General features: G+C 37.8%; 1 protein-coding gene across 1 annotated transcript in view; it reads right to left on the bottom strand.

Moving 5' to 3' along the window:
- PARL (presenilin associated rhomboid like) overlaps window positions 1-12,773 on the bottom strand; it is a 64,833-nt gene that overhangs the window by 1,680 nt on the left and 50,380 nt on the right. Inside the window, exons 8-9 of the mRNA XM_030862362.2 lie at window positions 2,279-2,380; window positions 2,042-2,139 (exon numbers count right to left, since the gene is read on the bottom strand). Of these exons, the coding sequence (XP_030718222.1) occupies window positions 2,042-2,139; window positions 2,279-2,380 (200 nt within the window). The remainder of the gene's footprint in view (window positions 1-2,041; window positions 2,140-2,278; window positions 2,381-12,773) is intronic.

The raw sequence follows: 12,773 nt of genomic DNA, 5'->3' as shown, positions 1-12,773 counted from the left end.
GGATCATCCTATGATTCAAATGCAATTATAAAACTCTTACAAGAAATGAAACACTTATCGGGAACTCTCCATTAGTAAAGTGTCTTCTCAAATCTTTTTAACCTACTTATTTCAAGCAAAGAGTCAAACACTTTAATCTTACAGGTACTTGTTTTGATTATACTCGTAAGTTCAAATGTAATTGGTCATTTGGTTAAATTAAAATTAGGAAAATATTTCAAACTGACTAATTTTGAGGTATCTTTTTTTCTGTTTGTTTTTGGTAGCAGCCTCACAGTCTAGTGCTCAGTCTGAAACTCCAGCGCTGCAATGACTCACTGTGTGACCTTGGATAACTCCTTTCTTTAAGCAGTTTCCTTTCTGTAAGTTGGACTACCTCACAGGATGTTAAGAGTATTAAATTACTCCTTAGCGTAGGCACACAGCAAATACTCAATATACATTAGCTATCATTACTGCAGCAGTACAAGGTGAAGACCATAAAATGTGGTCAGGGACATAAAGTCAAAGCAATGTGCAGGAGGTTACTAACAGATCTTTACCTTTTCTAACATCTTTAATCTAGACTGAGGAATCTTCACCATTAAAGATGTTAGAAAAGATGAATTCTAGGTATGACCAAGATCTAGTAAATGAAAGGAGTTGAAATTAGAAACAGCAAAGAGAAAGGATTCCTCTGCCTTTCAGATTCTGGACTTTAAAATACATTTGATCCAGTTTTCAGAACAGAAAAAGGTAATCTAATTATAGTTGAGAGGAATAAAAAACTGCTGGGGAAAAGATCCTTTAAGTATACATGGAAGGAGCCAGGTAAATTTAGAGTTCATAAAACAAAACCCCTTTTCATCAGTCTTCATGTTTCTCATACTGTAATACCAGGTCAGTTTTTACTATTTATAATGGGCTGCTGTTAAAGCTCAAACTCACACATGCTATTCTTTAATCATCACTGAAAATTATAAATGGCATAATGGCATTTAGTTCCACCGCCTACTGGGCAAAACTGCTCCACTTAGAATAGATTTTTCTACTTTTTTTTTTAAATTAAAAAACTAAGGTTTCCCATTGTTGTGAAATAAAGTAAAAACCAAATAAGGGTAAAAGGCAACATTATGCAAGAAAAGAGAGGCCATCAGGGATGCAGCATATCAGACAGACAACAGCTCTGCTGAAGGGCCTCTCACGGTCAGATGGACTCCAGAAGCCCTGAGGAAGTTCTATGACAGCGTCGCTACAGCACTACTATGTTTTAGGCAAGGGTCCATTGCCTGAAGCACAAGTGGGAGATCTTGTAACCACAATGTAACTGTAATCACTGTGGTGTGACAGAGGCTGGGAGGGCTCTGGATCTGGGTTTATTAAATCTCTGCTCTGCTACTTAAGAGCTGTTTGACCTGGGGAAGATCACTTCTGAGCCTCAGTTTCCATCAGTGAAACAGGGGTAATAATTATGTAACGCAAGGTAACTAACTCAGTGCCTGCAACATAACAGATGCTCAATAAGTAGTCAACACGAGTTTATGCCATCTGGCCTCTACTCCAGTCATGCAGCAGGCACCTGCACACTCATCGCAAGCAGAGGACCAGATCCACCCACTCAGGGTGTCTGCCCAGCACTGGTGAGGTCAGTGGTAGCCAGGTAGGGGAGCAGGGTAGGGACTGGGCAGGGGAGATGTGGCTTGAGAGTGGGGAAAGGAATACAGCACAGACTAGGGGGCTGGGCAACAGTCTCCATGAAGGACTAGGAATTTTGACAGTCATGAGTTCAGGTGACTTGAGGTTAAGGGGAGGGTAAAGGCACAGATGGTCTCCCTCTACAAATGACCGAGGCAGGGGCAGGGCCAACAGTCTCACGTTCCCATCTCATATGGTGAAGCTGCTCAAGATCAAAGCAAACCATGTTGCGATTTCCTTGCCCTCCCAAACCCCACCTGCCCTGCTTCCATCACAGAAGTAACTGCCTTATTCTGCCTTCCTTAGGGGTGGGGGGAGGGAGATGAGCTGAGAAAGCAGTGTAACAGTCAGTCATGCTCAAACTTACATTCCAAAGAGAGCTCCCCCAAGATGTGCTGCATGATCAAAAAATTTCCATCCCAGGATCATTCCTGCTGTATCCACGGCAATAATGGCTTTTAGGGCCTGAAAGCCAGCAAAAGAGAACAGAACTGATACAACTTTGATTCCTCCAGCATTGACATTTCTAATTTAAGGGCAAGAATTCAGTCAATGTAAAAATATCACCACTGTCCCCAGCACTTCACTTCATAAAAATACTCACATTCCCTGCTGTGAACGTGAACATTGGAAGGAAGATAATGGCGAGCCTCCCTTCTGGGATCTTAGTGCAGACAGCTGCAAGGACAGTCATGATTGCGCCCGACTGCAAATTAACACATTGGGGAAAAAATGAAACTCTCATGTGCAACTGCTTAGTGACTATAACGTCTAAAGTAGAAATACTTTTTCCAGAAAGCTTACAAGCCACACATTTCTAGGTTAGCACAAAGTTAAAAAGCTTTCCGTTACTAACGTACAAAATATCAGGCAAAGGGACTCTAAGTCCGTGATATGGTAACCACCTGGCAAGGACTGAACTACGGGCAATAAGATGTAACAACCAGCATGTCAGCAGTTAATGAACTTCAGGGACAGTGTTATGTGTGGCACATGCATCATTTCATTTAATGACTAAAAAAGGACTTCTCAAACTTCAACAAAACTCCTCGAGGGACTTCCCTGGTGGTGCAGTTGTTAAGAATCTGCCTGCCAATGCAGGGGACATGGGTTCTAGCCCTGGTCCAGAAGATCCCACGTGCGCGGAGCAACTAAGCCCGTAAGCCACAACTACTGAGCCCACGTGCCACAACTACTGAAGCCCGCACGCCTAGAGCCTGTGCTCCACAAGAGAAGCCACCGCAATGAGAAGCCCGCGCACCGCAATGAAGAGCAGCCCCCAGTCGCTGCAACTAGAGAAAGCCCACGTGCAGCAATGAACACCCAACACAACCAAATAAAGAAAGAAAATTAAAAAAAACAAAAACAAAACTCCTCGAACCAGAGAGTGAGCATGAATTTGCCCAAAGAAACCCACACGTGTGGAATTTCTCCCAAATTTAATGCTTTACCATAAATCATGTGAAATTTGTATCCTGCTTCATTATAACACTAAACATTTTCCTTAAAACGTTTGACAAATGTTCTGCTCCAGGAAAGCATGCCAAATTTATCCCATGGCTCTGCATGACACGCCCCCCCCCCATCACAGCATCCTCCCAGGGATACACATGCATCCACCTGCTTGAGAAGCACTTTCCCCAACAGCCTTGTATTTGAGAATAAAAATTGAAACTTAAAAACCTTATGACCAGTAAGTCAACCATTTCTTGTTATAATTGAAATTATAATTGCTGTATAGTTTTATCGTCTATTGTGTTTTTCCACATTGCTATATAACCTTCATAATTTAAATTGATAATGGCTATGAAATATCTCCTGGATAAATTATGATAATTTAACTAAACTTTCTTAATGTTACACATGTTCCTAATTCCTCTAAATGCTACAATACTTGAGAAATTGGATCATAATCCCTTGTTTACATTAAATCTCATGATAATCATTCATTCAAATACTTGAGTCCTACCAGGCACTATGCTAGATGATGGGGATACAAAGGGGAACAAAATTGACAGTCCCTGCCTTAATGGAGCTTACAGACTGGCATGAAAGACATAAATGAGTAAAAACAACAAAATATAATCAGTTATGATGGGGAAGCACAGCAACTGCCAAACTGTTTTCCAAAGTGGTTTTTGTGTTTTACTTTCCTACCAGCAGTGTATGAGATTTCCAGTTCCTCCACATCCTCACCAACACTTGGTATGGTCAGTCTTTTAAATCTGTAATATAGGTCTATAGTGATATCTCAGTGTGGTTTTTATTTTCATTTTCCTAACAACTAATGATGTTCATCTTTTCATGTGCTTAGTTGCTATCCATACATCTTCTTTGAAGTGTCTGTTCAAACCTTTTGCCCATTCTTCTTGAATTTTTCTTTATATAGTCTAGACACAAGTCCTATATCAGACTTCTGACATGCAAATATTTTCTTTTAGCATGTATCTTGCCTTTTAACAGTGTCTTTGGAAGAGTATAAGTTTTTAACTTACATGAAGTCTGATTTATTAATTTGTGCTTTTTGGTCTCTCAACTATGAAATCTTTGCCTAAAATAAGGTCACAAAGAGTTTTTTCCTGTTTTCTTCTGTAAGTTTTTATTTTAGGTTTTACATTTAGGTCTGTTTCACTTTGAAAAAAACTCCAAAATACTCCTGAACCAGATTCACCAATTTTTAACATTCTGCCACATTTCACTTATCATTTTTTCTTTATATCCATACTTTTTTTCCTGAACCTTTGAGCATAGGCTGCATATATCATACCCTTTTACCCCTAAATACTTCAGTGTGTATTTCCTAAGAACTTGAATATCTTTATATATCCTACAATACAGTTCTCAATTTCAAGAAATTTTATACTGATATATTATACTTTCATTTAATCTATAAACATATTACAGTTTTATCAATTGTTCCACTAATGCACTTGCAGCTGTTTTTCCCCACGTATTGCATTTAGTTGCCATGTCTCCTTGGTCTCCTAAAAGCTGGACCATTTCCACAGCCTTTTTTTAAAAAAGGGGTCCATTTTCATTAAAAGCCTCTGACTAAAAAAGGTGAAAATAAAGAATCTCTGCATGGGGTAGGCTAAACATCTGTCTAAAAAGCAAGTTGTGGGAATTCCCTGGTGGTCCAGTGGTTAGGACTCTGCACTTCCACTGCCAGGGACCCAGGTTCAATCCCTGGCTGAGGAACTAAGATCCCGCAAGCCACATGGTGCGACCAAAAAATAAATAAAATAAAATGTCATTTAAAAAAATAAAAAAGCAAGTTGCAATTTATTCAGACACATAAATATGTTTAATGTATAATAAGTACAATAAGTTATAGTCACAAAGAAACTGGCTTTACAGAGAAATGCACAGCTAATAATGCACAGCTAATTTCTTTAATATTTAAGTTTCTGTAATGAGGACTTTAGATGGAGAATATAATCATCTACGGAGAAGCAATTTAGAGGGTACAGGATTTCAGTGCTCTTCTTTCAATTCAGCTAACCAAATTATATTTGTTTCATTTGGGGGAAAAGTATAATTTTATTGGTTTTTTTCTCTCGAAAATAAGGTCTCAACTTGATTTCTTCTGGGTTTTGTTGAGTTGACTTTTTTAGGTTTTATTTAAAAATCTAGGATACTCAAGTTGCACATCTTAAAGCCTGAAAGGTGAAGGGTTACTCTTTAACTTTCAAATTCTCAGTGACACTGACATCCACTCTGCTTAAATACAGTATATGCTGGTAGATTATAGTGGCAGATGTTGAAGTTCTAGCCAAAACAAATCTTTCAGAACAAATATAAATTTGGCCAGTATAACATGTTGCACCCTAGAGGAACCATGACCCAGCAAGTTTTGTGGGGAATCCCATCTTCTGAGGTAGTGCTGATATCCTTCCTTGAAAGCTGCTGTGATACATTAAGGACGTGGAGTGGGGAACCAGCGAAAGAGTGAACAAATTACGGAGGCTGTGTGTGCATGTGTGTGTGTCTTCACAAGGCAGCAACGGCCCTGTGAAGGGAAGTCAGGATTTCTGAAGAACCTCGTGTGTTACTATTGCAGACTTACATAGGAGCCAGTTTGGTAAATATACAATAGCAGACAGTTGATCTTAAGTAGAGAATACAGAATTCTGACTCCTGACCTCCACTGCAAAATTAACATGTATCTCCAACACCCAGCCTATCCCTTTTAATATGTAGTTGACTTTGTTTCCTTGTTCTTTCATTTTTTTAGCCTAAGCCCTGGGTTGTCTTTGTCCACTTGCCTGAACTCATGTCTCAGGTTCTCCTTAGGAATATTAATGCTGTCCTTCCACCGTGTAGCTTCCCCAACCCATTCCTAGGAATGCAGCGTGAGCTGGTTTCCCTGTTTAGGCTGACTGGCAACTATATATTAAAGGGTTGCGGACTTCAGGGATGCCTGGGACTCATAACTCTTAGAAGTTTTAGTAATTCCTAAAATGTAAGATAATCCTTTATTCTGAAGCAACTCTTCACACAGAAGACCCTAAACAGTTGGCAATTAAGAGAGGTAGATGCTATTTTCCAGAAATAGCCTTTTTAATATAAAAAAGTAGGGACCTTTCCTTTTAATTATAGGGACAATCAGAGTCAATTATAGGTGCATCTTTTAGAAATTTTTCTCTTAGGTGTTTTTTTAACATCCTATTTTGAAATAATTTAAATCTTACAGAAAAGTTTGCAGGAATAGTACAAAGGACTCCCAAATCTTTAAACATAAAAAATAAAAGCAAGTTGGGTTTACTGAAGTATAAGTGACACACAAAAAACTGCACGTTTAAAGTTTATAATTAAGTTTTGACACATAAATACCTATGAAACCATGGCCACACTCAAGATTATGAGTGTGGCCCAAAAGTTCATCATCCCCAAAAGTTCCCCGGTGCTCCTCTGCAGTGCGTCCCTCCTGCTCCTCTCCCATTCCTAGGCTACAACTTCTCTACTTTCTGTTAAGATAGATTCACTTTGAGTTTTATATTAATGGAATAATACAGCATATACTCCTTTTTGTTGTTGTCTGGCTTCCTTTACTCTGTATAGTTATTTTGTAATTCACCCATGTGGTTGTATCAATAATTTATTCCCTTACATGGGTGAATAATATTCCATTGTATGGTTATACCATAATATGTATATTCATTCACCTGATGGACATTTGAGTTTTTTCTAGTTTTGGCTGTTACAAAAAAAGCTGTGAACATTTGTGTACAACGCTTTGTGTTCTTTCATTTCTCTTGGGTAAACACCTAGGAGTGAAATGGCCAGATCATATGGTAAATAGATTATTATCTCCATCTAAAGCACTCATTACAGAAATTTAAATATTAAAGAAAATTCTCATTAGCTGTGCATTTCTATGTAAAGTCAGTTTTTTTGTTATTAAATTTTATTTTAATTTCATTTTTCCTCTGACTTTATTTTTATTTATTTTTTAACATCTTTATTAGAGTATAATTGCTTTACAATGGTGTGTTAGTTTCTGCTGTATAACAAAGTGAATCCACTATACATATACATACATCCCCATATCTCCTCCCTCTTGTGTCTCCCTCCCACCCTCCCTATCCCACCCCTCTAAGTGGACACAAAGCACTGAGCTGATCTCCCTGTGCTACGCAGCTCCTTCCCACTAGCTACCTATTTTACATTTGGTAGTGTATATAAAGTCAGTTTCTGTCTGACTATAATTTATTGTACTTATCGTATTATTTTAAAGATAGGAGGCAGTTCCATTATCCTTCTAAAGTTTTCTCAAAGTGCCCTATATCTACATAGATTTAAATATATTTATGTGTCTGAATAAGTTGCAACTTGCTTTTTAGACAAATGTTTGGCATACCCCATGATTATTTTCACCCTTCCTAGTAGGAGGCTTTTAAGAATATAATAAAAATGAACCCTTCCTCCTCAGAAAAATTCATACATATTTTAGATATAATTTCAGGGACTCATGAACCCAAACCCATGTAGACCCTAGAGGTCTGCTTCTTTGATTAGAGGTAAAGATCTTTTATTCTCCACTAATAATTTGTTTATGTACACTGGTTATGAACTTGTAATCAATATGCACATATATTTTTATTTATTTCATAAGTAAACAATTTTCATTAAGTACTTTTCTTTATTAATATATAACCTTCATGTATCTATCATATAAAAAAATTTTTTTTTACACTATTAATTTTAAATGAATTTGCTCTAAGAGGCCTTCTGCTTCTACAAGCTACATACAGCTAAAAACCCTGGGCATTGTATGTAAAACAAATATAAGATGACTCTAAAAGACTGAGAAAGGAAAGCAGCCCAGCTAGGAACCTTAGGACCCAAGGAATGACACAGTGGTGAGTTCCCTGGGTTTTCTTTTGGCCTCATGCTGCTCAGACTGGGCTCTGGAGAAGCTCACAACCTAGAAACACCAATGAACTCGGACATAATAGACCTGTACCAAAAAATGCTCTCTCTAGCCAAAGGACTAAGAAAGCATAGCCTAGCAAGACACAAACTTTTAGACAATAACCACTTTACTCCAGCCAAACACCACAGAAACAACTGTGGCCCCATCTTCATCAGCAAAAGCTGAGTGGAGAGCCTGGACTTCCAGCCTTACAGACTGTAATGAGGTGTCCCACTGTCCCTGACAGGGTGGTGTCAGTGGGGGTCACACAGGCAGCAGTAATAAGGCACTCTTCCTCCTCCTAGCCAGGGCTGTATCAGTAAAGGTCTCCTGGGGAGCCCAAACTCCCCGCCCTGCAGCAACAAGAGCTCTTCCCCCGCAGTGTCAAAGGAGACTGGGGAACCTGGACTGCCTCACTCACCTGGCAGTAGCAATCACAGCACTGTCAGAGGCAGCCTGCTAAACAGTAGATTTAATTAAGATTAAAGTCTCATAACATAATGTCTGAAATGTCCAGGTTTCATTTAAAAAATCACTCGTCAGGGAATTCCCTGGTAGTCCAGCGGTTAGGACTCGGCACTTTCAATGTCATGGCCGAGGTTTGATCCCTAGTCAGGGAACTAAGATCCTGCAAGCTGTGAGGCGTGGCCAAATAAATAAATAAAATAAAAACCACTCATCATACCAAGAACCAGAAAAATCTCAACTTGAATGAGAAAAGACAATTAATAGATACCAACATCAAGATGACACAGATGTTAGAATTATCTAACAAGCATTTTAAAACAGCCATCATAAAAGTGGTTCAACAAGCAATTACAAACATGCTTGAAATAAGTAAAAAACAGCAAAGAAATAGAAAGGCTCAAAGAAATAGGAGATATCAAGAACAATGTAAACTTTAGAATGAAAAATACAATAACCTAAATAAAAATACTGAATGGCTCAAGCAGAATGGAAAGGACAGAAAATAATCAGTTACCTTGAGACAGAATAGCAATTACCCAATCTGAACAACAGAGAAAAAACAGACTTTAAAAAAAGTTAATGGAGTTTCAGGGACCCATGAAATAACAAACTATCTAACATCATGTCATCAGAGTCCCAGAAGGAGAAAAGAAAAAGGGTGAGGCTGAAAAAGTATCTGAAGAAATGGCTGAACATTTCCCAAAAGACATAAACCTATAGATTCAAGAAACCAAGTGAACCACAAACAAGATAAACACAGATATCCATGACAAGACATATAATCAAACTTCTGAAACTAAAGACAATGGAAAAAGTCTAGAAAGTAGTAAGAGAAATGACACCTTACCTATAGGGGAAAAGCTATTTGAACAACAAAGAATTTCTCTTCAGAGACTATGGAGGCCAAAAAAAGTGGCACATTTTTCAACTGCTGAAAGAACTGTCAGCCTGGAATTTTATATCCAATGAGAATATCCTTCAGAAATGAAGGGTAGAAAAAAAATGAAAAAAGAAAAAAAAATTGAGAATCTGTCACCAGCAAACCTAACTGGCTAGTGGCTAAAGGAATGGCTAAGAGAAGTTTTCTAAACAATGAAATGATATAAGAAGGAAATCTTGGAACATCAGAAAGAAAGAACAATGGAAAAAGTAAAAATTGAGTGTAAATACAATAGACTGTCCTTCTCTCCTGGAATTTTCTAACTTACGTTTAATGGCTGAAGCAAAAATTACAACAGTGATATTTTAAATGTATGTAGAGGAAATATTTAAGATGATTATAATTTGGGGAAGGTATGCGGACAAAAAGCAAGGTAAGGCTCACTTCACTCAAACTGGTAAAATGATACCACCAGTAGGCTGTGGTAAGTGATATATAGACTGTAGTACCCAGAGCAGCCACTAAAAAGTTATACAAAGAGAAACACTCCAGAACACTATAGATAAATCAAAATGGAATTCCAAATGAATCTGCACTAGTGATCATTTTATTTCACTTGCAACCTTGTAAGAGACTGAAGATACTTTCCTAAGCACAAGAATTCAGTTTATGTACAAGTTAGACCAGTGATGAGTTAAATCAATGAAGTTACAGCAAGCAGGTTATCATAACGTTGGTGAGCAAATTCAGCCTATGATAAACTATTTACAAACATAACCATACAAAATCTATGGGATGCAGTAAAAGCAGTCCTTAGAGGGAAGTTCATAGCAATACAGGCCTTCTTCTTTTTTTTTTTTTTTGCGGTACACGGGCCTCTCACTGTTGTGGCCTCTCCTGTTGTGGAGCACAGGCTCCGGACACACAGGCTCAGTGGCCATGGCTCATGGGCCCAGCCGCTCCGCAGCATGTGGGATCTTCCCGGACCAGGGCACGAACCCGTGTCCCCTGTATCGGCAGGCGGACTCTCAACCACTGCGCCACCAGGGAAGTCCCCAGGCCTTCTTTAAGATATAAGAAAAATCTCAAATAATCTCAAATCTAACCTATCACCTAAAAGAATTAGAAAAAGAACAAAAACCTAGTCAGCAGAAGGAAGGAGACATTAAAGATCAGAGAGGAAATAAAACAAAGATTAAAAAAAACAATAGGACAAAACCCAATAAAATCAAGAGCTGGTTCTTTTAAAGGGTAAACAATTGACAAACCTCTGGCCAGGTTCACCAAGAAGAAAGGAAAGAAGACCTAAATAAATAAAATATGAAAGAGGAGAAATCACAACTGATACCACAGAAATACAAAAAACCATAAGAGAATACTATGAATGATTATATGCCAACAAACTTGACAATCCAGAAGAAATGGACAACTTTTTAGAAACATACAGCCCACCTAACCTGAATCAAGAAAAAATAGATAACTTGAACAGATCACTAGACACGAAATAGAATCTGTAACTAAGAAAACTCCCTGCAGAGAGAAGTCCAGGACCAGATGGCTTCACTGGGTAATTCTACTAAACATACAAAGAAGAACTTGTACTGCTCCCTCTCAAACTCTTCCAAAAGACTTAAGAGGAAAGAACACTCCCAAAGACATGCTATAAAGCCACCCTGATACCAAAACCAGACAAAGACACTACCAAAAAAGAAAATTACAGGCCAGTATCTTTGCTGAATACAGACACAAAAATTCTCAACAAAATATTAGCAAACTGAATCCAACAACACATAAAAAAGGTCATACACCATGACCAAACTGGATTCATCCTAGGGTCACAAGGATGGTTTAACATACGCAAATCAACCAATGTGATTACACCACCACAAAAAAAGGAAGGACAAAAACCACATTATTATCTCAATAGATGCAGAAAAAGCATTTGATAAAATTAAACACCCATTTGTGATAAAAAAAAAACCTTACAAAAATGAGTACAGAGGGAACATATCTCAACATAATAAAAGGTATTTATGACAAACCCACAGCCAATATAATACTCAATGGTGAAAAGCTGAAAGCATTCCTGCTAAAATCTGGAACAAGACAAGGATGTCCACTCTCACCACTTCTCTTCAACATAGTATTGGAAGTCCTAGCCTCAGCAATCAGACAAGAAATAAAAGGTATTCAAATTGGCAGGGAAGAGGTAAAACTGTCATTATATGTAGATGACATACTATATATAGAAAACCCTAAAGACTCCACACAAAAACTACTAGAACTGATAAACGAATTCAGCAATGTAGCAGGATACAAGATTAACATACAGAAATTGGTTGCATTTCTTTACAATAACAATGAAATATCAGAAAGGGAAACAATCCCTTTTAAAATTACATAAAAAAATAAATAAAGGACTTAGGAATAAACCTCACCAAGGAGGTGAAAGACTTACATACTGAGAACTACAAAACATTAAGAGAGGAAATTAAAGATGATTCAAAGAATTGGAAAGATATCCCATGTTCTTGGATTGGAAGAATTAATACTGTTAAAATGGCAATACTACTCAAAACAATCTACAGATTTAATTCGATCCCTATCAAATTACCCATGACATTTTTCACAGAACTTGAACAAATCATCCTAAAATTTACATACAACCATAAAAGACCCAGAATTGCCAACGCAATCCTGAGGAAAAAGAACAAAGCAGGAGGCATAACCCTCCCAGACTTCAGACAGTACTACAAAGCTACAGAAATCAAAACAGTGTAGTACTGGCACAAAAAGAGACATACAGCTCAATGGAACAAAACAGGAAGCCCAGAAAAAACCCCACACACCTACAGTCAATCTTCAACAAAGGAGGCAAGAATATAACATGGGAAAAGGATAGTCTCTTCAGCAAGTGGTGCTGGGCAAGTTGGACAGCTGCACGTAAATCAATAAAGTTAGAACACACCCTCACACCATGCACAGAAATAAACTCAAAATGACTTAAAGACTTAAACAAAAGATATTATACGATAAAACTCCTAGAAGAGATCATAGGTAAAACATTCTCTAACATAAATTGTACCAATGTTTTCTTAGGTCAGGCTCCCAAGGCAACAAAAATAAAAACAAAAATAAACAAATGGGACCTAATCAAACTTACAAGCTTTTGCACAGCAAAGGAAACCATAAACAAAATGACAAGACAACCTAAGGAATGGGAGAAAATATTTGCAAATGATGCGACCGACGAGGGCTTAATTTCCAAAATATACAAACGGCTCATACAATTCAATAACAACAAAAAAAAAACCCAATTGAAAAATGGGCAGAAGA

This window comes from Globicephala melas, chromosome 4 (assembly GCF_963455315.2).
Source record: "Globicephala melas chromosome 4, mGloMel1.2, whole genome shotgun sequence".
NCBI lineage: Eukaryota > Metazoa > Chordata > Mammalia > Artiodactyla > Delphinidae > Globicephala > Globicephala melas.
This window is presented reverse-complemented; position numbering and strand designations above follow the sequence as displayed.